Genomic DNA, 27228 nt, shown 5'->3' with positions numbered 1-27228 from the left:
TTACTCGTGCAAATTCAGTCTGTGCTGCATTTTGCTTCTGACAGACATTTTATTTTAAAACATCAATGGATCTCTTCCTTATTCACTGACACATGGTCAAATGATACACAAGTTACAGCAAATTCCATAAAATGATCATTTATATTTCAATTAACTAATCACTCAAACAGCAGGGGAAAAAAAAATGGATTTGTCCGTTGCCTGATATTATTTGGTCAATAATATCAGAACTCTATATTGAACCTGGAATTAAAATGTACAAAACAAGTTCTGAATAAGTCAGGAAAGGATAAATTCAATAACCCTGCAAAAACAGAGTTTAAGTTTTATTTTTCCTACCTGTTGAGAAAATTTCTGTTTGATTTCAGACCATAAGTAGTCAAAAACCTAATTTATACCTCCTCCTGCTTAACCATTGGAAGCTTCAAGCTGCCATCATTTTTTTTATATTTAAAGAACATTGCTTTCATGTTACTGATTGACAGCCAGAATAAAATAGACAAAGTTATTATCTGAAATGTTTCAGAATTAACAATTTTTTAACAACAGAATCAAAAATTATAGAGCTAAATTTATGTTTCAAAACACGGTGGCACAAAGGATCCATAGGATTTTTCAATACTTGCTGCACCATCAGGAGATGTACTAGTTAAAAAAAAAGAGACCCATTGAAAAATCTTTAAGATTGGGTTTATTCGTCTCCGAAAATCAATTATAAGGTCCTTTTACATTACAGTAAGGATATGCATCAGATGTAATTTAATTGCCAGCCAGTCTCCTATGATGCTAGTCAATGTAGTCTCCAGTATGATTTTAATACTTAGTTGATAAGGTGGAGTTGTATTTAAATTATCATATTGAAAGTGGTAGTCTGAGATATTCCCAACGCAGGTATTTTTAATCTATATGTTCAGGTGCATTATGACGCACACTTCTGGAACTGGTGGAGGGGTAGACAAGGTGGATATTCTCTGTAGCCTAAATAGGCACATTCTGAGCTCAATTAGAAGGCAGTTTCTGAAGATTGGCAACACCTATTGTGGGGATAAAGCAGGATATCTGGTCAAAAGAAATAGTAAGAAATGATTGGTTTTCTTTCACTTCAAATTATATTTTGGATGCATAGAATTCAGATGTAAGAATTTTAGTATTATTTTCAGAGAGACGCTACTGAGATTTTCCATGCTGTATTTTGTTTGTAAGTATATTCTGAATAATTTGTAACTGGTTCACTACAAAAGCAAATATATAGTCTTCTTCTACCAAGTATTGTAATTTGGGTATCATGTGTTGTAATATTTTTGTCACAATAAGTTGAATATATGCATTCTTTCAAAAAACAGATCAGAAGGCAACAGACCATCAACAACAAACTCCAGGGACTCTAAGACTGGGAAGTCATTGAGAGTCTTAACCTTTCACACATAAAAACTGCTTTCACATGACACTCAATAAGGCTGTCTTTGGAAGCTACACAAAAAGTATGTTAGTCAGGGATGAAGTACAAAGAAGTTATTTTACTTTGTCTTTTTATATTGAGAGTCGTAAGCTGTGTGTTATAACAGAAGTAATGATTTTAGAGCTCATTATAAGTATATAGTAACATATATTTTAACCAGTTTTTAAAATATTTTAAAAAGGCCCAAAATAAAGATATTACCATAACTTTATATTTCAGATTATCCAGATAAATTGTTCCAGCTTTGGTCTTGTGGTTTATGACATGATCGAAATGCCTTGATACTGTGCGTGCTTTGTAACTCATGCCTATGTATCCATGATTCTCTGTGTATCACATGGAGTTGAACTAGATCTTATTACCTATAATATCATTGCTTAGAAGTGAAAGGGCACTTAGTTCCCACACCAATATGGACATAAATTCTAGATTCCTTCATGGTTTCAAAACAGTAAAAGACATTTAATCCATACAGTAATAAAACTAAACATGATGGATTACATACCAGAAGAGGATTCTGATCAAAGGCTTATGCGATATTACTACAGTGTATATATTTTAACAACTCCTATATTACTATCAATGAGGAAATGCAGTTTGTGGAAAGTTATTCAAAAGTAAAAGACTCACTTTGAAAAGTAGATGTATTTCAACATCTTGTGAAAAGACCTTTGTTCAAAAAACTGAAATATTGGGATGTGTTGAAAATATCAAATAACAATTTAGTGATCTGAAATAAGCATACATGGTTTTTGACAAAATCTCTTCAACAGTACTGTTCAACAGTTTCTACAAATTACATTCCAAGAAAGCATAATTTGGGGGAGAAAAGAAATGACTAGCATATGCAAATAGAAGATTAAAAGTGAAGGATAAGGCCTACTGCAATTACACATTTTATGTACAATATATGTCCCATGAGTCAGTGATGACACAACAATCCCAGTTCAACTCATCCTTCCTGTGTTCTGAAGCTCAGGGTCATAAAAACAAAGGTTCTCCTTCAGAGGCTATACAGATGAAAGTAGATCAGAGAGTTCCAGCCTGTCACCTTTAAGCAGACACCGGCTGATAACATCTACAGATGTGGAACTGCAAATTAATTCTTTATTTATTTATTCTCCAAATAAGAGTGCACTAACCTTTATTGACTTTGACACAGATGCTGTGATGAATGGTGAATAAAATGTCAGAGAAAAATACGCTTCAAGTGCCTGGATCTTGAATGCAAGACAACAAGCCAAAAAGCCTTCTTTCGTTTTATGCTCTTCAACATTCTTATCAGTAAGAACCGAAAAAGCAGCTTGTTTGCAGGAGTGTTTCTTTTAACCAATTCACTGGCGATATCTGTGATTACGTGGAGCTCTTTTGAAAGAAGATGACTTTGTTTCACAAGACTTGTGGAATTACCAGAATCATATTGGTATAATTGAAATGGAGACCTAGAAACTCTCTAAAATTTGAAATTTATATCTTTTTCTACTGTGTTATATGATTCAATATCCCTACCACACCTGACTTTGGCCTTGCCACATTACTTATATGCTGGATTCCTGATCTCAGTTATGTGTATCTCATCCTGCAATTCCCAAAAAATCTAAACCTATGGGGGAGCTAAACAAGGCACAACATGTGAAAGAAACAGTAAAGAATAGCTGTTAGGACTGGACTATCTCAAGCATTTTCCATCAATTTTGTGCATTTTCTCAAAGGAGCTGAAGCACCAAAGTGGTTATTAGCTACCATTATAGTCTTGGCAAGAACACATCTGGAGGACTGTATTCATTTCTGTCCATAATCTCAAAAAGGGTATATCAGCTATGGAAAGGGTGCAATGCAAATTTTACAGAGTTATAGTAAAGGGCTTACTTATGAGTACATGCTGCATAAACTTGGTTTATATCTCTTTTAGTATGGAAAATGTGGGATGGAGATGTGTTGTAATCTAATTGAGGTGTGAAATATGATTAAAGACTTTGATAGGACAGATAAAACAATAATATTTTATTCTTGTTGGGGAAACCAGAATAAGAGGACATACACTTAATATCAGTTAGATCTTTGCTCGGTATGATTATCAGGGAATATAAGACAAAGATGAATAAATAAGGAGGATGTGGCATATCAGCCATGGTTTAATTGAATGACAGATGTGATTAAGAGTCTGACTAGCCCACTGCTAGACCTATATTTTAGTTATATATAACTTGTGGGCCTAGTTTTAACCCATTCAAAACTAACAAACATGTAGAGAGTTAAGACTGGCCGGTGCAATGTACCTCCATTTCAATGATACATTTCTCATACTCAGAGGACACAACATTCATGACAATAAAACTAACAATGAACAGCATTTGAGTATTTGACATACAAGACAAAATTTCTCATTCCATTCCAAAAGCAATCTGTTTGATACTGCTATATCCTTAATCAATTTCTTGTGGAAAAGGAAAATAGGGTGTCAATTAATTGTGTGCTCAATGTGCACAGAAACCAAGAAGGTTCCTATTTGCCCAAAGGGGAAATTTGCTTATTCCATCTTTATAGTTTTACAATACTCTGAACTGTTGGATCTGTGAGTTATCAGTGTGCTGCAGAAAGCAGAAACAACATTTCACGATGCGACTGCACATTAAATAAAGAATAAAAAGCCACAGATGCAAGGAGTCATTTTGGCCACCCTTTGTGCCATTAGAATCTAATTTTCTGCCTATTAAAATGTCCCTTACTGTTCAGGCAGTAGCAGTAGCCAATGATTGGTGTGTAATTGACTATAATTGTCTTTTCACTTTTCATTTATATCATTCTGTGCTTCCTTCTGTTCTTCAATTTATAGCAAGATTTTCAAGAAAATCATACCTTTAACAATCCATATCGTCACTTTGAAATGACTCACTTTTAATTATAGGTTCCAGTCCCTTGTGACCAATATTAAAAATTAACTGGTGTACATATCAGATGACACCTGTGTCCAACTTATGCTAACAAATGGAGACAGTATATTTTAATAAAATAATAATGTCAACTTTCCACCAGCTGGTCATACATTTAAAAACTTTAAGGCTCTCCCAATGCTATCTGCAATTATTCTATCTGAGGATAATTTACTGATCCTCTGATAGCAATGTGAATCTTCTGCAGGGTAGTAACATTATGATATTAATATATTAAAATTGCTTAACAAAGCATTGAAAGATAAAGCATACATTTTAATCAAAGGGCAAGTTGATGCTGACAGTTCCCATTTATGCACCTAATATCATTTCCTGAACCACTTTCAGCAAATAAAGTGGCTAATAATCATATGGATTCACTTCAATCACACATCGAAAGAGCTTGTTATAGTAACACATCACTTCGTTTTGAGGTACTTCTCTCTTTAAAAATTCCCCTTTGAAATTCTTTGTTCAGTTTGTAGATTTACAATACATGAAGTGACATAACTGAGTCATATTTTAAACACAATATGCTGTATTTCATTGATATCAGTAAGTGTCTAGATTATAATGCAGACAATATGATAAAATATACCTATTAGGCATGATAGCAGAAAAAAATTAAAACGTGCATTAAACCAACTTAAAAAAAAGTATAAATTAGTGAATTGAAAGATAATGAACATTTATAAATTAGGTTGTTACAGTAACTTCAAAATTTTCATTGAATTTCACATTGGAAATGGTTTCAGCTTCATTTCAAATGTGTCTTTGTAAATGTCGTCAATAATTTTTGCTTCATTTTCTCTATAACTTTTCACTTTGTGATCTTATTTTATTTTCCAATACTCTTAAAGATGATAGATGCAGCAAATGTTTGTCGCATGAAGCGTTGGGAAAATTAAGTGTCTGAAAGATTAGTTTGAACAATGAATAGCTACAAACCAGCAGTCACATGAGCTGCACAGACAGATTTTTGTAATGATTTAAGTCCAGAAATGCTTCTTTAGTTTTGCCTTGGGTAGTAAACTATTTGGTTCACAGATACAGTAGACACCCTGTTTTGAATCACAAAACTGACCTGAGGTGAGAGGCCGTTGCTAACCGTTGGATTCATGGGATTGGCAGACCCTGCAGGAGACACAAAGCTGTCTGTGTACCCTGAAAATCCATGCCTGCTGGTGGATAAGCAATAAGCAGAACTGCTGTCTGGAGTCGAAGGGAGGCTGCTCTGGTGAACTGATGTTGGAGGCAGAGGCTGTGGCCTGTGAACTGTGTTGCTTGGATCTGAGATTGCTGAAAGCACAATAACATTTATTGTATCATTAGTGCTGCATCTTTTTCGTTTCTTAAGGAATGACTAAACTAGGTCCAAAGGTGATATCTCATGTCACTGTTAAGAGTTAAATTATTTTTGACAATTTTTCACATTCATCAATGCTTTTATTTTATACTTCAAAATATTACAGTTTAATATTGCAAGGTCTTCAGAAAAAAAAAGGGACTTGTTTGTAAATGCAGGCTGAAGTTATGTAAATTACATCAAAATGTACCATTTTGTCTCTAGCATGTGTTGTATGGTGAACATAATGATTCAGAGGCAAATTATCTTGGGTCATAATGTTGACACAGTGCATCACCAGACAGGAACACATGTCAGAGAATCAGGTACATATTAATGTACCTGATTAGGAGCCTTCCAACTTTCTAGTGATTGACTTTAACATGTGAGAAACTGAAGTAAAATGCATTGGACACGCTGGCCTGGATTTTCTCTGAGCACATTACATTGTAATTTTGGGACCATATGTAGCTGGGCAGCAGGACAGCAGCAGCAATCGTCCGGTGCCAGTGAGAGAGATCACCATTGTCAAGAATATTTTGAGGAGTCCTCACTGGAGTGGACTCTTTCTTTCTTTCACTGTCAGGGCCAGGTACTAGGTCTCAATGATGAGAAGGGTCTTCTCAATGGTTCACCGAGGTGGTCTGCCCTGTTGACAGGCTCCTCCAGGGTCATGGAACCACTGGCTCTGATTTCCATCTCCCCACTCTCCCCAGATCCCGCAAGGAAACTGCCTCTATGCAACTCCCCACGTAATGTGGCCCCTTCACCTCTGGAAATTTTCAGGTGGCCCCTTAGGTCACTGATTATTTACATTCACTAGATAGCTCCAGTAAGTGGTGAGCCACTATGCCTCTGGTTCCACCATAGGTAATAAAGCCTGGCAGTGGGGAACCATCACATTTTGGCCCCTTAATATTTTAACAAGCCCCCTATCTAATAGTCTACCATTCTTTTCCATTCCCAAATCTACAATTCATCTTTCATCAAGCAACGATCCATATTGTAAGCCGAATGATCTGCATATTTTTATGCTTTTTCTTCCTTTTTTGAGCAAACTGATTGCCAAATGCTTTTTTGGAAAGACGTGGCCTTTAAAAAGACAATTTCATTCTATTTTTTGTTACAATAGCAATTGCATTTCATGTCAACACCAATTAAAGTTATGTAAAAAGTTGCCTTAGTGTGATTTACATGAGGATAGCTGGGTAGTTTTGTGTTATATACAGTACTGCTGGATAAAATACACCATACTGTATAAATGGTATTGAGCACAATAAACATGTAGTTAAATGTTGTATTTTCACACAACTAAATATGTAGCTAGTGACAGAATAACATTGAACTTCACTTGCACTGAGAAATGTATGACTTGCTTGTCATCCCCAGGTCATTTTGTATTTGCATAAAGAGTGTAGGTATTGGAAAGTTTCAAAAAGCAAGATTTTTGACTATTCAAAACCTATTCCCTTACATAGAGATTAAATCAAGTCTAAGTTCCATGCCTACTTGGAAATTTTGTAAATTTGGAGGACAATTTTGCTACTTTCCACCATGGTGCATTCTTGAGTAGCTTAATATCCATTCCTTTAACATAGGGATGGTCAACCTTTTTGCATAGTGTAGATGGAAATTGTGAAAAACTTGCAGTGTTTCTTTTCTCGGTGTGGAAAGGTGGGGGAGAAGTTTCAGAAAGATAGAGGTTGCTGCAATTGTTTGAATTAGTCACTGCTCCTCCAATCACAGGCTGGATTCTGCTCCCCCTCCCCCCACCCCCACCACCCCATGTTTTCAGCTAATAGGTTCCCCTACTGCAGCAGCACACATAAGAGTGAAAGGGATGTGAGCATAAGAGGTATAGTTAGTAAGTTTGCTGATGACAGCAAAATTGGAGGTGTAGTAGGCAGCGAAGAAGGTTACCTCAGATTACAATAGGATCTTGATCAGATGGGTCAATGGACTGAGAATTGGCAGATGGTGTTTAATTTAAATAAATGTGAGGTGCTGCATTTTGGGAAAGTAAATCTTAGCAGAACTTATACACTTAATGGTAAGGTCCGAGGAAGTGTTGCTGAACAAAGAGACTTTGGAGTGCAGGTTCATAGCTCCTTGAAAGAGGAGTCACAGGTAGATAGGATAGTGAAGAAGGCGTTTGGTATGCTTTCCTTTACTGGTCAGAGTATTGAGTACAGGAATCGGGAGGTCATGTTGCAGCTATACAGGACATTGGTTCGGCAATTGTTAGAATATTGCATGCAATTCTAATCTTCCTATCGGAAAGATGTTGTGAAATTTGAAAGTGTTCAGAAAAGATTTACAAGGATATTGGCAGAGTTGGAGGAGTTGAGTTACAGGGAGAAGTTGAATAGGCTAGGGCTGTTTTCCCTGGAGCGTCAGAGGCTGAGGGGTGACCTTATAGACGTTTACAAAATCATGAGGGGCACGAATAGGATAAATAGACAAAAGTATTTTCCCTGGGGTGGGGGAGTCCAGAACTAGAGGGCATAGGGTGAGATGGGAAAGATATAAAAGAGACCAAAAAGCAACTTTTTCACTCAGAGAGTGATACGTGTATGGAATGAGCTGCCAGAGGAAGTGGTGGAGGCTGGTACAATTGCAACATTTAAACGGCATCTGGATGGGTAAAAGAATAGGAAGAGTTTCGAGGGATAGGGGCCAGGTGCTGGCAGTTGGGAATGGATTGGGTTGGGGTATCTGGTCGGCGTTGACAAGTTAGATTGAAGGGTCTGTTTCCGTGTTGTACATCTCTATGACTGTATGACCTCTGATTGGAGGAGGAATCCCTTGCAAACCTTTCCACTCATACTTATATATATTTGAACATTCAGATTAAATAAAACACAAATACCATATATTTTTTAAAAAGTTCTCTTTACATCATTGTTACTTAGTTTATGATCCTTCTCATGTAAGGTTCTTTTCTTCAATTATTAATTATGCATTTTAATTATGGATGGTAAGTATTAAATATGGGAACTCTATGAATGAGTTGTAAATGTATCTACCAGTGCAGCAGACATCAGGCTATAAGAAATATTCTGGTGGCCCACAGGCTATAGGTTGGGGACCCCCTACTCTAAAGTGTTAGCTCTGTTCTTTTCCTTCTGAGACCTGATTTAAAAACCTGTTCACACAACTAAGATGAAAGGTTCAAATGTCTGCTGGTTGCAAGTGTTCCGTACAAATGTATTTGGCCTCTCTGAACTCAGTCCTGACTGAATGTAAATCCATCGAAGTAATTTGAATCAAATTCAACATCTCAGGTATGAAATAGATCTTTGGTGGTAGTTCAGAATGAACAACTTCAATAGAAGAGAAAATTGAGCATAGTGTAAAACAGGCTGTCAATTCATTTTCACCGAATTTACAGTACAGCCAAAGAATAATCTCATCCCATCTTTCATTCCTTATGTAAAATGGAAAAGTTAACATGAGAGCAGTCGGTGTGCAATTTAGTAAGGCATCTATGAGTGGAAAAGTTTTCTCTATTAACTGTGTCATAATGAAATGCTTAGCATTCTTTGAAAACAAACATTTTTGATTTTGTTATACATGGTGTGCCGAGGCAATCTTCCATTATTGTGGGCCACTATAAAATGAGTTTAACAGTGACACTGGGTCCCAAAATGGCAAGTGTTCCATTTCCTAATGCCAACATCTAGAGTACAAAAAGTTATCCAAAAATGTTTTCTTAAATGTACACATTAAAGTCGCTTGATAGCTATTTAGCATAACTAAAAGTTATTTCAATGCCATGAAACATCTGGAAAAAATGACTGCAGTAGAAACTTCAAACTGCCTTTGGGAACCATGCAGAGAAGCCTCTTGGGCACAAAGATCAAGACAAATGGAAAAAACTTTGTATTACTGGGGATCAAAAACAAATTAATAATCATTTAAACTCGATTCAATCTCTCCACAATTTTAAAAACGCTTGAGATATTCTTCGATAAATTTGCAGAATAGCCACTGTATCACCAGAATCATAGACATCCAGTATTTAAATAGTATGAGAAAAAATGTGTCTTGGGGGTAATAGAATTAGGCGGGCATTATAAAATCAGCTGTTTATTATGTGCGTCACTTGATATTTAATTCTGCTGAGGACAATGGATTAGACTATTAGGCTGGGAGTAAAACAGGTGGCCCACTGTGTAATGAGCATTCAATACTTTTTCTCAAGGAAAGTTTCTACCACTGTCTTTATTCTTCCAACCGAGAGAAACACAGACTGCAACTGACAGAAATATCATATGAAATGGTGTAACCATTGAAAATGTACTATTTTTCTTTTCTTTTTGTCTACCATTCTAATGTAAGCAGCAAAAATGATAAATTCTGTGTTTCTTTTAAAGTTTCTTCCTTTACTCTGAGTGAATAGACAGTTGCTGTTAATTGACCATTCTAACAGACACCAAATGTTCACGTGGTTTAAAATATGAGGATGTGTTTTACCCTGTGGTATGGATGTAGGAGGATAACTGGCATCAGACAGCTGATAAGGAGACAGCGCTGGCATTGCTGTAGGTGGGAATCCTCCAGGAATCAAATGATTAAATGCCAATAGTTGATTGGCTCCTGCTTGTTTTCTCCAACGAGCTCGACGATTGCTGAACCAAACCTAATAAATTAAACAGGATCACTTCCAGGACAGTTTGAATTGAATTTATTTTTAGTACAATTACCACAATAATTAAAGTATGCATAATAAAATGAAAATAAATGAGAGAGAACAAACTAATGCATAGCTCATGCACAAAAATCCCAATAGATAAGCAGTGAAATTTTGCAATAAGATCTTGAAATTATGAATTATATTTACTTAATTGGGACTATTGAAAATTAGCATGGTATAATGCAAGGTACTCTAAATGATTCAAAAATGTATTTGTATCGTTATTGATAGTGCATTATTTAAAGATTTATTTTCCTCGGCAATTATTTGCAGCTGTTTGACAGCAAGAATACTTAAATTACGATATTAAAAAAATGATCGAAATTGACTCTCTACGATCACACCAAAGAACATAGCAAATAGTTCCTGCAAAGTGTTCTCTCCTCTAACCGTCTTTATCCAAATTTTGCAACTGCGGATCTGAGCTGTCTCTAAAATCATAGTTCTTTCATCTAATTCACTAGTCCATGCACAGATAAAATGCAATTAATAAGAATTTTTTTTTAAATTTAAATTTACATTAAACTGGGAATTTCAGTGGAAGAAAAGCTTTCAATAATCTGGCATAAGTCTGTGAGCATGTTCCATTGGCATGCAAGTGGCAAGGCATAATTAGTTACTTTCTGAATCAGTCAAAGATGTATTATTCTATGAGCTAAGTGTTTATTTTTCTCTATAATATCCCTGATTAATTTCTGTATGAATTATAATGTATGTCAAATTAAAATTATTGAGGTTCTTCAGCATTGGTGCTGTGGTGCAGATGTTTTGAAATAGCATTCTAGAGGTTTAAAAGGAGTGAAGAATCTTTGTATAACTGTCATTTAAAAATGTGAAAATTTATTACAAGAAATAAAAGTTAGATTCAGTATTCCTACTGTCTGAGAAAAGTTAAATTCCCATCGCTGAACCGTCATGAAGAAGTCACTGATTGACTTAAATCTGTCATTCATGCTGGCTTTCGTAAAAGATCCATATGTTAGTTGTTCTGGGGAATTTAGCAGGGAAGTAGATCACAGCAAGCCACATAAAAGATGATAGGCCTCATGAGACCAAATGAAGCTGTGAGGAATGCAGAGAAGTCACAGGGTTAAAGCTACACTGTGGCAGCTGCTGCATTAATATGGCTCCTGCATGCACTGAAGGGCAAGCACTTAGAAAGTGTTAGTGCTCAAACTTCACTCACAAACGTTCTTTAAGTCTGATGAGTGAATTGTTTGTGTAGATATTGGACATTTTGATCATGAATGACAATTGCCTTGCAGCTTTGATATTTTCCAGCACTTTTGATGATGTCAAACAAATGCTCCTATTCCATATGGAGTAATGCATAAAGAAAGCGATAACTACCATTGATAAATTACTGTTCCCAGAACTTTTCTTTCCTCATCACATGAATGAATTGAAACATGCTAGAGTCCCATAGATGCCTGCAGCTCGCTAGTACTGCAGCAAAGCAGAGTTTAGGTTTGGAACTGGTGAATCATTCAACCTGTGGACATCATAGTTTTCTCTGATGGTGTTCCTACCTGACAGACATTCATGCACACTGTCTAACTGACTGTCGAGGTAACAGCAAGAGTGAAAGGCCAGTTAATTTCACCCTGAAAATGGGGATCAAATCTTATACTACTTTGGTCCAGATTATTTGGGACATTATTAGATAGTGCATGATAAGCCACAAAGGTAGCTACACAAAATTTATTATTGAATCAATAATACGCTTAACGTATTGGTGTGGCATATGCACTGTTCTATGGAGAAACTAATCATTGACTCTTGTTCATTATGGTTAACTTTCTTAATTCTTGAGATCTTCATCAGGGTTTTAATGTGGTGCATACATTGAGCAAGCGGTGAGTGGAAAGCACTTGATTGTTAGGCTTCACTTAAATTTGAAAGCGGAAATGACCATGCCTTTCCAGCAGTGAGACACAGGGAATCCATCAGGCCAGTCACCAGAAAGCTGAACCAAGAATTCTGCAATATCAGAGATCGAGGTTGAATTGAAGAGGGCAAGGATTGATGGAAGATGAGTAAATAAACAGGCAATAAAATTTTATGTTGTGTAGCTAAATGCTATTATGCTTTGCTGGCCATTAAACTGAAAGCATGCAACAGCCATTTCTTCAGTGATTCCCAGAAATCCCATTAGAGGCTACTAGTTTAGCTGCATTCCTAAACTTGCAATGGATGGAGATTATGCAGTGTAGGTATTACATAATTACCCTTCAAAATTGTAGCTGCTTTTTGTGTGCATATTAAGATCCCAATTTGCAAGATGGTCCCAAGACTTAAAATCATGATTTGAAAGGGAAATATGCTTACAGACTGTCTGGTCTCTTCTAAGAACAACTCCCTGCAGACATACTGCTTCTGCAGACATACTGCTTTGAGAAGCATTCCAGCACATCCCCACTTCTAACTTTCTTATGCAGTCCCTCCATTCAGGTAACCCACATGTGTGTATCAAGAGGAAAATAAAACAGGAGGCCAGAAATGTCCTCCCACCTCATTCAGAAACTAACTCTGGGCCTGTGCTTTGTTCACTGCAAATGCTGTGATGATGAATTCAGGGAGAACTAAAAATCCAAGCGGAATGGGAACAAAGAAGTGAACCAAAAGTCTCTGCTTCCAGTTTCTCTTCCCTGTGTACGGAGAACAGGAAAATCTGTATACTTTCAGGGAAAATCAGATGCATGGAAATGAAGCAAATGGCTTTGGAAGAGAAAATTAACATGGGTGGAGCCACCATGGATTGACTGTTTTCCTATTGTATAAAAGTTTTGATTGTAATGGCAGGAATTTCAAATCCCTGCTGCACTGTTGTGGAAAGGAAAGTTGGATGATTTCAACAATGGACTTTCAACTCTGAAGATTAGTTTCATGTTCAAAATGTAACTTGAAAATGCTATCCCCCACTCCCACACCCCAAACCCAGGAGTTTTGATGATAATATCCATACTTCTTTAAATCTATGATGATATATATTGTGACATATTGTCATGATTCTTCAAAACATTTCCTTGTGTAAATGGATAGTTAAGGAAAATAATGACTGTGAGCAAGCTTTAACCGGTGTGCATTAATGTGTGGCACTTTCTCCAGTTCAGGGTTTAAACCATATCATTGGCATAAACAAAAATCCAGGTATTAAGTACTTTCTTTACGTAGTCCATAAGACCTAATGTAAAATACATTTATCAGCAAAAGAAAGGACTCTATTCGACTACAGTCCTCATCTAAACAAAGTTACAAGCATAACATCACTTGGTTTTGAGTACTATATGCAACTTAAGACAGGTGAAATCCCAGCATAAGACAGAAGTCATATATACATAAGATTCAGGTATGGATCAATATAAGATATTGATATAGATCAATCTGCTTTAAGTATACTTGAAATCATCCAAAATATTAATTGCACCCAAAAATCTTTAATAAATAGATTGGTTTATTATGGGGCACTGTTTTCAGCAATGCAGTAGATTTATTTATTAAAGACATTCTTTCAGCATGAGATATGGTGCTCCAACAACGTGCCTCAAATGCAGTCAATAAAACAAACTGGCTTAGTGGATTTTTCAAGTAATTTAGTAATTTAATGAACAAATCAAAATTCATTTTGAATAATATATATTCTGTGAAATTTCAGACAGTGTTTAGAATAGGAGTATTTAGAACATTATACACTGATTGATTTGTTAGGTGTAGGCTGTTTTACCTGCACTCGTGCCTCTGTAAGCTTAGCTCTTTGTGCAAGTTCCTCTCGAGTGTAGATATCTGGATAATGAGTTCTCTCAAATGCTCTTTCTAATTCCTCTAATTGTTCTGCTGTAAATGTTGTGCGACTGCGACGCTGTTTCCTCTTCAGAGGCAGGTCTGGCTCTGAGTCAATATCTGATGCTTCATCTGAATTATTTGCTGCGGGAAGCAAGTTAAATTAATGATGAGTATTACAGAAAAATATAATACCAGCTTTGGTTTAATTCACAAAGTTACAACAGAAAGGAATGTGCCACTCATCATAAAATTTGAATCTCCGCGTATTTTAATTCAGGTATCTGTTGATTGCAACCACAGGAAAAGAAAGAATTGCATTCATATTATATCGCTAATAATCTGAGTACACCATAAAGTGCTTTACAGCCAATGATGTAATGTAGTCATTGCTTTAATTGAGAAAACACAAGCAATTTATGTACAGCAAGCTCACCAAAACAAGCTATTGGTCAGATCATCCTGCCTTTTGGTATTGATTGAGGAATGAATATGTCTCAGGACATTGGAAATAAATAATGCCATGGGATTCTTTACATCCTCCTGAGACAGCTGATGAAATGTTGATTTAGTCTCAATCTGAAAGATGGCACTTTTGACTATGCAGCACTGTCTCAGTATATCTATTTCTAATTTCTAGCCTAACGTGTTCCGGAAGAACAATGAGCTACATGAAAATGTACTAAATCAAAACAGCTTTCTCACAAAAATTTGTAATCAGGCAAGATTATACACCTTTAATTTTTAGATTTTGAACCCTGTTTGATTGATTTAATGCACCTTGAACTTTATTATGATTATGAATTTGCAAGATTGCAATATTTTGAAACCATATTTTAAATTTAAGGTCATGAAGGAGCTGATGTGACCAGCTCTGAAGTCTGGTTGGCTGGAAGGCTAAGTGGTATGAATGTGAGAGATCTAAAAAAGAGCTTAAGAAGCCTTAGACTGTTTTACTGATAAAAAAAGAGGTGCAATGTAGTTATGCTTGGAAACTGTGGCAGCAGTTTCTGAGTTTGCAATGTATACATTTCCCATAGTTCCAGAAAAGTAATGCAGGTGCCAGATTGTTTTTATTCACTTCTGGGATGTGAGTGTCACTGTCTGGCCAGCATTTATTGCCTATCCCTTGTTGCCCTTGGTGGTGGTGAGCTGCCTTCCTGAATCTCTGTAGGTAGACCCAAAATGCCCTTAGGGAGGGAATTCCACGAATTAATACCAAGTGACACTAAAGGAATAGTGCTATACTTCCAAGTTAGGATAGTGAGTGGCTTAGAGGGGAATTTGAACATGGTGGTGTTTCCATGTATCTCCTGCCCTAATTAGAAGTTGTCATGAGTTTGGAGTGTGCTGTCTAAAGATGAAAAATGTGTTGCTGGAAAAGTGCAGCAGGTCAGGCAGCATCCAAGGAGCAGGAGAATCGATGTTTTGGGCATAAGCCCTTCTTCAGGAACCTAAAGCTGTCTAAAGATGTTTGGTGAATTTCTGCAGCGCATCTTGTAGATTGTACACACTGAAGCTACAGAACAATAGCAGTGGAGGGAGTGGATGTTAGTGGATTTGGTGCCAATCAAATGGGTTGCTTTGTGCTGGACAGTGTCAAACCTCTTCAGTGTTGTTGGAGTTGCACCATCTAGGCAATTGGGGAGCACTCCATCATACTCCTGACTTGTGCCTTGCAGATGATGGATAGGTTTTGGGGAGTGAAGAGGTGAGGTACTCACCACAGTATTCCTAGCCTCTGATTTAATCTTGTAGCCACAATAGTTATATGGCAAGTCCAGTTGAGTTTCTGATTCATGGTAATTCCCAGGACATTGATAGTGGGGGATTCAGTGATGATACCGCTGTTGAGTGTAAAGGGGCAGTGGTTAGATTGTCTCTTTTTGAAGATAGTCATTGCTTGGCATTTGTATGGTGCAAATGTTACTTGTCACTTTGTCTAGATCTTGTTGCATTTGAACATGGACTGCTTTAGTATCTGGGGAGTTCAGAATATTGCTGAATATTGTGCAATCATTGGTGAACATCCCCACTTCTGACCTTATGATGGAGGTAAGGTTATTGATGCAGCAGCTGAAAATGGTTGGGTCTAAGATACAACCCTGAGGAACACCTAAACATGTGTCCTGAACTGAATTGACTGACCACCAACAATCACAATATCTTCCCATGTGCCAGGTATGACTCCAATCAGCAGAGAGTTTGCCCCCAATACCCATTAATTCCAGTTTTGCTAGAGCTCTCTGATGTCACGCTCTGTCAAATGTGGCTTTGATGTCAAGGACTGTCCCTCCCCTAAGGAATTCAGCTTTTTTGTCCATATTTGAACCAAGGCTGTAATGAGGTCAGAAGCTGAGTAGCCCTGGCACAACCCAAACTAGTGTCACTGAGCAGGTTATTGCTGAGCAGGTGCTAATTGATAGCACTGTTAATGACTCCTTCCAGCATTTTACTAATTATCAAGTGTAGACTGATGCAATGATAGTTGACTTCATTAGATTTGTCTGCTTTTTGTGTGCAGGATATACGTGGGCAATTTTCCACATTGTCAGGTAGATGCCAGTGTTGTAACTGTATGGAAGAGTTTGGCTAGAGGAGCAGCAAGTTCTGGAGCACAAGTCTACAGTACTATTGCTAGAATGTTGTCAGGAATGTTGGTAGAATGTTCCTTGATAACACATGGAGTGAATTAAAATTGGCATGAGGATTGGCATTAGTGATGCTGGGGACTACCGGAAGAGGCCAAGATGAATTATCCACTCAATGATTTTGGCTGAAGATTGCTACAAATACTTCAGCCTTATCTTGTGCACTGATGTGCTGGGCACTTCATCATTGAGGATGGGGATACTTATGGAACCTCCTCCTCTAAAGATTTGTTTAACTACCCATCTCCATTCACTACTAGACATGGCAAGACTACAGAGCTTAGATCTGATCTGTTGCTTGTGAGATCACTTAGCTCTTCTATCACTTGCTGCTTTTATGCTGTTTGGCAGGCAAGTAGTTTGGCAGCTTCACTAAATAGACACCTCATCTTTATGTATGCCGGCTGTCTGTAACAGTTCGTAAACTTTTGTGCCTTAAACAATCAACTTTTAAAATTAAAGGGTTTTGTGTTCAAGGAGAGCAAGTTAGCATTTCTACCTGAATGTAAATTCAAGTAGAGGAGAGAAGATATTTAAGCTAGTTTCGAGTTTGAATTTCAAGCTGATTACACGCTTTTGTTATGAATCAGTAAACACTACAGACATATACTGGATTAGTGGTGCTGGAAGAGCACAGCAGTTCAGGCAGCATCCAACGAGCAGCGAAATCGACGTTTCAGGCAAAAGCCCTTCATCAGGAATAAAGGCAGTGAGCCTGAAGCATGGAGAGATAAACTAGAGGAGGGTGGGGGTGGGGAGAGAGTAGCATAGAGTACAATGGGTGAGTGGGGGAGGAGATGAAGGTGATAGGTCAAGGAGGAGAGGGTGAAGTGGATAGGTGGAAAAGGAGATAGGCAGGTCGGACAAGTCCGGACAAGTCAAGGAGACAGTGCTAAGCTGGAAGTTTAGAACTAGGGTGAGGTGGGGGAAGGGAACTACAGACATATAGCAGAGACCAGAAACTGCTTGACTTTGTGAGATAACATACTGGATGCTAGAGAAAAATGGTCTCTCATTGAAAAGATGCACGTTGCAGCCTTCTATGGATTCAAAGAGATTTGTTCTGGCATTGCCAGGAGAACTATCAGACTAGTCTTTACCGATGGTGGTGGTCTTGGGGAACTCTGCAAAAAACTGAGGAAAGCATCTTGACATGGTGACTCGAGGTTACTGTTTGATAAGACAGTGATATGGAAATCTGTTGGAAGCTGAGAGCAACTGTGAATCGTTTGCTAAAAGAACCGTAATTCTGTCCAGAGTGCAACGTGTGAAAAGTATAAATAGGCAATGTTTCTCTCTGCAGCTGAAAGTATAAGCTGACTAAAATCAAGTTCAAATCTCTGTTTAAAATATATTAGTTTCTGTGGTGATTGCAACATTTCACTGCAATTTTAAGTATTAATTAAAAGCAAACACATGAACGAGTAATGACTTACCATGTAGAAACCCGAAGATTAGTTACAAAGCTGTAACATGTCAAATCACTTGCCTAACTACTGAGATGAAAATCCTAAAGCTACGACGAAGCCCTGGGGTGGAAGTTGAATCCCAAGAAATCTGCAGAAGTGAGATTTCCGACAGAGCCAAGAAATTCTGGGTCTTCACCCAAATTACTATGCACCTTCAATGTGCATCATAGCCTAGGCAAGCGTAAAGTTTGTCCATTCCAAGAATGACCCCTGACATTAGAAAGGGTGGACTGGCAGAACTCATGCTGTCTCAGGATCCAGGTTTGGACCTCTCATCAGAAGACCAACATCAAGGAAACTACATGGGAAGCAGGCTAAAATTATAGAGTTTGACTCAAGTAAAGCCTATCTTTACCATAATACACTCTCCCAAGGTGCAATTTAAATATGACAACACGACCATGACTCTGGACACAGTAGTGAAATCAGAAATATGCACAATTATGACTGACTGTGCACACTTCTTTATGCATGTGCAGTAACAGCAATAAATAGAATTTGAAGTGCAACTGGCAGCACTATTCATGAAAGTTCCTCAACTTGTTTTGAATGGGAGCTATCCATATTGCACAAGAGGCAAACTTGGATATGTGATCTAATGTTTGGCAAGGCCTTGAATATAATAATTGAGGCAATAATGTGGTTGCTGATATCTATTTCCTGATGATCATAGGAGAAAGATTGACTCCATACTTGTTATGTAGTTTGATTCACGGACTTCTGAAACTGTTAAAAATGAGGTGTTAATAACAATTTAATCGCAGCACGTTTTAGAAAACTTGCTTTAAAGGACTTAGTTTATTTTGTTCCCTTTGAACTATCCATTGGGTAAAAATTTGTCCTCTAAATCTAAATAGGAGCTGAGCAGACCAAACCTCATTTGACTTGTTAAACCAGATTCTGTATTCCTCAAGGAAGGTGTGACCTGAGACTCTTGTCAACTGACCTCTACTTTTTAACCCTGAGCTCTGGGACTGTGGTCTTAGTGGAATAAGATCACAAATTAAGTTGTGCATAGTATTGACCTCTGCAGTGAAAATTGAATAGCTTTATAATGGACAGTATTAGGAGATAATTTTATATTCATTTGGTCTAGGTGCAGTATAGCACAACACTTTAGTTTTATGTAGAGACTATAAAAAAAAGATATAATTTCAATCACATATTATAGATATATTTTCCACTTCATTAGTCAAAAATGCAGAGTAATATTTGTGTGAATAGTGGAAATACATCATTCCAATGAAACCTCAAAAGAACCCATGCAATATTAAGTTTAAGCCACAACAGTGGCTTTGCTCCAACACAGCAGCTTCATTTTACCTCTACTATAATACCCATTCTACAAATTCTATTTCACTCTTCACAAGTAAACACATCTGTTGCACAAATTTACATGGGAGAAAATGCTAAGGCCTTTTCAAGGTTTCATATTTACACGTCAGTGACCCATGTTTCCCTGTCTCCATCTCTTATGTTTGCCATGCACTTTTATTTCCATGCGGCAACTTAATAATTTTCACCCTATGATTCAGTGTTTTGGAGAATTTGGCACTGGGTAATCCACATTGCACAAAGGAGATGAAGTACATCACACTGTAAGATTTTGCTATAACTTCTGTGTCTTACAATCTTATTCTCCACAATCATTTAATGAAGGAGCAGCACTCCAAAAGCTAGTGCTTCCAAATAAACCTGTTGGACTATAACTTGGTGTTGTGTGATTTTTAACTTTGTACCAAAATATAATTAATTTGATAAACTATTTTAGTGATAAGGATATATAGCTTCCTCAAAACCATGATGAAGAATCAGTAAATTAGGGTTAAAATGTTCAAGGTTCAAACCAGCAACCTACTGACTTAAGTTGTAAGTATGGTCTTTTCCCTGGGGTGGGGGAGTCCAGAACTAGAGGGCATAGGTTCGGGGTGAGAGAGGAAAGATATAAAAGGGACCTAAGGGGCAACCTTTTCCACACAGAGGATGGTGCATGAATAGAATGAGCTGCCAAAGGAAGTGGTGGAGGGTGGTTCAAATACATCATTTAAAAGGCATCTGAACAGGTATATGAATAGGAAGCGTTTACACGGAAATGGGCTAACTGTTGGCAAATGGGGCTAGATTAGGTTAGGATATCTGGTTAGCATGGATGAGTTGGACTGGAGGGTTTGTTTCCGTGCTGTACATCTCTATGACTCTATGACTCTATATGAAAGGTGCTATATGTTAATGCAAATCTTTTTTTTTATTCTTCTGTAGGAGACAGTACTACCACTGAGAGAAAGCTAGCATTGTCATTTCTGCCTCTTGAAAATGATCAATTCCCTTCTTTGACAGACTTCCATATCCTCACTTAAAAACATGCTTTAGGAATGCCATAGAATTGCACAGGAACCATCCATGAAAGCTACCTGAAGGTCATGCTGCTGTGTCAAACATGTTCCTACTTATCTGCTGCTCCTCAAGCCAGCTGTTAAATTCTTCAGCTTTCCTTTTTAAAAATGGTATTCCTAATAATTTATATGTCTCTTCCCACAGGTTCCACTAATGAACTACAAATGGATAGTTAAATGAACTGACCCCACAATTTACAGCAGGTCAGTGCTGGAGAGGATCAGTGATCACAATGTTTGCCTTCAAGTGATGCAACAATATAATTCATCCTGGGGATTTTCAGTCTGTAACTTTATTGAATGCGTAGCAAACTCATAGTTTGCAATTTTAAAATACAGCAAATGAACTTAGAAATGAAGAAAATACATATTTGTTGTAGAGGATATTTTACACATTGGAACTCATTGCAAATCAACAGTATGCAAAAGGAGTTCATGAGAAAAGAATATTCAATGTGGAGGATTCATTGTGATTAACATAAGAAAATGGAGATTTCATTACCATAAGACCAAGGAGCACAACTAGACATTTGGCCCACTGAGTCTGCTCTACCCATTTGATCATAGCTGATATGTTTGTTGCTCAACCCCATTCTCTTGCTTTCTCTCTGCAACCCTTGATACATGACACAGAAACAGGACATTCGGTCTAACGGTTCACACCAATGTATTCCATTTGAATCTCTGCATATCTTTTCTTGTCCAAATCTACCATCATTGTCATCTATTCCATTCTTCGTTAGTCACCTTTAGCTTCCCTTTATACACATCTCTACTATTCAACTTCAATCACTCCCTGTGGTAGCAGATCCACATTCTTACCACTCTGGGTGAAGAACTTTCTTTTGAATTCACAATTGGATTTCTTGGTGACTACCCTATTTTGATGTCTTCTGGATATGCTCTTCTCTACAAATGTAAAAGTAGCAGCTAAATTCATTGTGAGTAGTAACTGTACCAAAGGGGAGTTTCACCAGAGTGTGCACTTTACTTACAGTTTCCTTGTTCTGGCTAACACATATGTTTATTATAAAACTTCTCAACATAACCTTTCATTAATAGAGAAACAATCCAATGTCAATTTTGAGTGAATCTCCTGGCACAGAGCCCATTGCAGAATCCATTGGAAGTGGAGAAGATACACAGGTAATTTCAGTGCAAATTGACAATTTCCACGTAAATAAACCATATATGCAGGAGAGATTCACTTGAATGGAATATTTAATGGCGGGAGAGGGATGGTGATGTTGATAGGACCACTTTAAGTTGACTTTCTCAACATAAAGTGAACTCACTGCAGGTAGACCACCACTTCATATGGCACAGAAATTCCCTAATTCACTAAACCCTACAGAGACTACACCATGAAAATACACTTGTTGAAGATACTTTATCCGATTTGAGCTGGGAGGCCCAATATAATCATATTATTTATGCAAGGCAATTTTCTAGGTTATCTATATTGAGGATTTATTTTAATTAAATGAGAAAACTTTAAGAAAATGTTTCATCAAGGGGAGATTCACTGTAGATAAATAATGCATAGCAAATTACTGGTCAGTGAGAACCTTACAAGGAGATTTGATGATTCTAAATTTCCTATTGGGAATTGCAGTCAGCAAACCTTTATACAGGGATTTTAAAGTAAACCAGCACTCCAAAGATTCACTGTATCCAGACATTAAATCCTTGGAAATTTACATAAACAAATATAGCAGGGAAATTCACTGCGAATGCACACTGATGTAGGGGATTCAAATTAACACTTTGTTGGTAAAAGTTTCAAGGTGAATCATATTGTTTGACATCATTTTGATTCAGTATAATTAGACACCACAAGGAATTGACTGTAGAGGACAGTAGTGGAAGATTTCTTTAATTACTTATGTAGGAGAAAGAGGAGTGGTTTATTGTAAATGGATTCATTATATAAGAGGCAGATTCACTGAACTGATATACCACATAAGGAGCAATTTACCATGAATAGACTCTACATAAGACATTTACAATCATTTATATGAAAGCTTTACATAACAGAATGTTTTGCAGCAGGTTTAGTTCATATAAACATACACAGCATTGAAAGGACTCACTGTTGGGAAACACTTAATGCAGAAGGAATTATTGTAATTCAGCTGTTTAAATAATGGACTATGGTATAGCTATGCATCTGAACATCAGCAAACAAACTTGTAATTATCATTAACTTGTCTCCCCCACATATAGCCACACAATTCTGTTTCTAGTTAGAAATTGTATGATGTTGTTTGAATTTGAAGAGACTGGAGATTCTGAAATGCCAGATCTGCCAGATTTAAACTAAAAAGAACCTGCAGCATTAAAATATAAAAATGAAACAATGTATTTAGCAGTCCTATGAAATTCAGCAGCTTAAATTGATAAAGGACATTTTTCTATATTTCAACATACCCACAGCATAATCAAATTTAGGTCAGAGTCTTAACTTAACGTATACTTCTATGGATTTACTTAACTACACAAGTGTTTAATTTAGTGAAGATGATCAGTTAGGACAATGGCTTTGCATCAGCCAAAACATCTCCTCTGTTCAGTCTGCAATTGTGACCCCAGGTTTCCTGCCATCTGTCAAAGGTCGTAATATTGCCATTTTTACACATAGTTGAGAAAAGTGGGGTAATCTAATAAGACAGAATGTTTGGATGGTCCTCTTTTTATAGGGGAGAGCTCAGTGCAAATTGACAGATTTTACTAAATAGATAATATTAATTGAAAAAGTCTCCTTTATACAAGATTTATTCCAAATGGATGATTTGTAGAGGAAGATGCACCACCCACAAACAATTTTATATTGGATTTAAAACAGAAAATGCTGGAAGTACTTATCAGGTCTGGCAGCATTGATGGAGAGAGAACAGAGAATGTTTCAGTGGTCAGTGGCCTCTCAGCAGAACTGGGAGCAGTTAGAAATGTAATAGATTCTGGGACAGTGAAAGGAGAACAGGTGGGAAGAAGGAAAAAAGGGAAGGTCAATGATAGGTTGAAGGATAGGAGCAATTCAATGACAAAATGTTTCACGATGCAAGTACAAAGATGGTGGCAAAACTTCCTCCAGAGGTGAGGTGAATGACAGGACCCTGACTGAAGGTAAAGGAAAAAAGAGAAGAAGCAAACAGAAAACAAACTGAAGAAAACTGAAGTACAATGGGTGGAGAAATTATATTCTAATATAATCAAAATTATTGTTGAGTCGAGAAGGCTGTAAATTGCTCAAACCATACAGTGCTGTTCCTTTAGCTGGTGTTGAGCTTCACTAGAATACTGCAGCAAACCAAGGACAGCAAGATGACAAAAATTCCCAACCTGAAAATCAGAGCAGGTATCTGGCAACTTCAGCTCTCCATATGTTCCTCCTCACCTCCATCTTGGATACCAGTCACCAACATCTTTGGGCACGATCTAAGGGCAGTGACCATATGCACTCCACAGAGGCTGACATGCATCTCAAGCCAAACTCACCACGTCATCATGGCTCATCTCCAAGTCACTAACAATATGGTTCTGCTCTTCAATGCTGTACTTTGGAGTGCACTGACACTTTTCCTTGTAATGCTGCTGCTGGGACATTTTGCACTAGGAGACTGATACAAATCTCACAGATTTGAGCAGAGAGCATCTGAAGGCTGCTCATTTGCTCTCTTGGTGCTAACTTTCTGCTTACTTTAATGCTCACAACACCTCTATCCTGCTTTTCCTTTTTACACTTTGCCCCCTCAGCCACAGGTACAGAAAGCGCACAGTGCTTCTGTCTTTTGAACACCGACATAAAACCAGTCAGTCTCTCACGGTTGTCAACTATGATTCGTCAACTGTACGCTACAACAGTGTGCTATGTCAATTTTATACTTGTGGCATGTACCAGCAGCCTATGCTGCAAACACAAAGCATGCGTTTCAAGAAAATTGCCATGTCCCAAACTCTAACTCAAAGGAAACTGTCATCAGACAGGGGATCCTGGTACAGCAAATGAACAGCATGTCCAATCTTAGTCCAAGGGCTTGGACAAGTCAGTCAATTCCCTTAGGGTGGTCAAAGTCCTGGGTGCAAATCTCTACTGTCCAGGGCCAGGGTCAGTCTTTCAAGTCCAGTGCAAACAGTGAGGGAATTTGTGGGAAATCAGGTGATGAACGGGTGGGTCACAATTTGTCTGGGGTCCCCTTCATGGAAAGTCACAGATTATCATCAGGGCTATGGTATGCAAGTGAGAAACTTAATTCTGAGGACAGAGGCAGCATGTTGGGATACAGAGGGGGCAACGGTTATGAAGATGTGAAAGTCAAGACATAAGCATGAGGACAAGGAATACCGTCGGGAAGTGGGGTTATTGGTCATAACTTGCAAAGCCTTGATGGAGGGAGCTGTATATCATGACTCAGCTAAAGGGCCATGTCTCGAGGGGAATTTGAGTGATGGAGGTGTCATTCCAGTTGTTTGGAATGTGGTGGATCAGTATTAATGGACTCAAAAGGAAGTACCAGGAATGTGATGGTGGGGAGTGGCAGACTTGATGACCAGATTGTGTCTGAAGCACCTGAGATATATTGTGCCACTGCTGACAGTGTTGCCTTTCAATACTCACGGGACTCATAAATGCGCACTGTAAATGGAAAATGGCTGGGCCCAGAGCTGGTGTAACTCTCTTTTCTCTCTCAGCATGCAGCCTCTACCTGTGAGCAATGTGAGGGGCAAGAGGCAAATGCATTAATCAGGCATTTTCACGATCAAAGGTGAAGTCAGCTGTAATTATAGCATTGCGTGTGTGAAATGCCAGCAGTGTCGAACTGCATAGGACACAAGTCTTGGTCATAAACAATCTTGACTATGTGATTTGTTACTGCATATTGTAGATAGGCATCTCTGTGAAACAGAATTGCAATCAACCTTAAGCTTGGCAACTGTAGAGCACAATTCACAATTCACATCAAGGGACTGGTTCACTCTCACCTTAAACTTGTCAACATGCTTTTATATGCAAAGGTGTCTTTCTTTGGTGACGTTGATCTGGGAGAAGAAGACCTCAGTATTCATACAGAACTTACAAACCCTTATTGTCTCTTTACAACATGACTTGTGCTGCATCAATTGCAACAAGATCTCTATGTCAGAATTCCATGTGGAAGCACTCCAGACAGAGTGTTGTCAGTGTGCTAAGTGCAGTAACATACTCCGCATAACTGGAGAAGGCAGAGGGGATGTGATGGATGCTGAACAGCTCGGATATTGGAAGCAGTCTTCACAAGATGAAGGTGAGGACATTGAGAAGGAAAAATATCACTTTCTACCAGATAGAGGTCAACAGTGTCAGACTCAACAAGCCAGGCTGAACCTAATTGACTTCTGGTTCCAGTAGATAAGAACTGGATGGAATGATGACTCATTGATTATAAATGTCTTGGTGTCCAAGAGGCAAGCACTCTGTTTCTGTTCCCAGAGGTTGACAAACCTTCTGTTTGTTTTATTTTTGTTTGCTTTTGCTGTTGCTGAATAAAAGTGAAAGTTTTGAACTGTTTAAAGGCTTTTCAGTATGTGATGATCTCTCATTGGACAATAAGAAGATGGGCACTGGAGAAAGAGTGACATTGACATAGACTAGATTGTAAGATGGTATGAGGCGCAGGGTGGATGGCTTGGCTCTTAAAACAGCTATAGATGTATACATTTGCACTTGAAGTGTCAGCATGCTGCCTCTGTGCCCAGAGAAGTTGCACTGGCACCTTCAGTACAATGAAAGGCAACTTTGGGCTGCCAGCACTTGACCAAGTAAATGACTGGCCTCAAAAGTGGCACTGGTACCATGGGTCCCAGGATGACCTGACCTTGGTAAATACAAAACATGACTAGGACACCATAGGGTTGAAGTGCATGGATATTAAGCTGAGTTGAAAAGATAGTGTAGAAAAGCCTGCTAGGATTCTCGGAGAGAAAGATTCCATGGAACTCAGCCAGAATTGGCACTTAGCTAGTTTCTGGTAAAATTCTTCCCTAAATTACAGGTCAAATTTTCACTTCATTTTGTAGTAACTCCATTTAATTCAGGATTCTATTAGGGGTTAAATAACATGGGAAATTTTCAACATTCACAGAGACATGATTCTTTTTAGAAGTAGATTATCTAACCTACTCACTGCCTTTTTCTTCCCAATAAAGTGCATTCCTTAAAAGTGGAGTCTCAAGTAGATAGGATAGGAAAGAAAGTGTTTAGAATGTTTTCCTTTATTGGTCAGAGCATTGAGTACAGAAGTTGGGAGGTCATGTTGCGGCTGTACAGGACATTGGTTAGGCCATTTTGGAATATTGTGAGCAATTCTGGTCTATAGGAATTTCTATAGGAAGGATGTTGTGAAACTTGAAAGGGTTCAGAAAGGGTTCAGTTACAAGGATGTTGCCAGGGTTGGAGGTTTTGAACTACAGGTAAGGGCTAATTAGGCTGGGACTCTTTTCCGAGGAAAGTCGGAGGCTGAGG

The 27228-nt window shown here is 37.8% G+C and overlaps 1 protein-coding gene across 6 annotated transcripts in view; it reads right to left on the bottom strand.

Annotated features, from left to right (window-relative positions):
* pax3b (paired box 3b) overlaps positions 1-27228 on the bottom strand; it is an 89367-nt gene that overhangs the window by 22349 nt on the left and 39790 nt on the right. For 3 of the 6 annotated variants that reach the window (XM_072572786.1, XM_072572788.1, XM_072572787.1), the window contains exons 5-7: positions 14158-14357; positions 10214-10379; positions 5477-5691 (exon numbers count right to left, since the gene is read on the bottom strand). In XM_072572786.1, coding sequence (XP_072428887.1) covers positions 5477-5691; positions 10214-10379; positions 14158-14357 — 581 coding nt within the window. Of the gene's footprint in view, positions 1-2612; positions 2825-5476; positions 5692-10213; positions 10401-14157; positions 14358-15937; positions 16061-27228 lie in introns of those variants that run through there. The other 3 variants (XM_072572789.1, XM_072572790.1, XR_011960923.1) reach the window with 3 other exon arrangements.

This window comes from Chiloscyllium punctatum, chromosome 6 (genome assembly GCF_047496795.1).
Source record: "Chiloscyllium punctatum isolate Juve2018m chromosome 6, sChiPun1.3, whole genome shotgun sequence".
NCBI classification, from domain to species: domain Eukaryota; kingdom Metazoa; phylum Chordata; class Chondrichthyes; order Orectolobiformes; family Hemiscylliidae; genus Chiloscyllium; species Chiloscyllium punctatum.
This window is presented reverse-complemented; position numbering and strand designations above follow the sequence as displayed.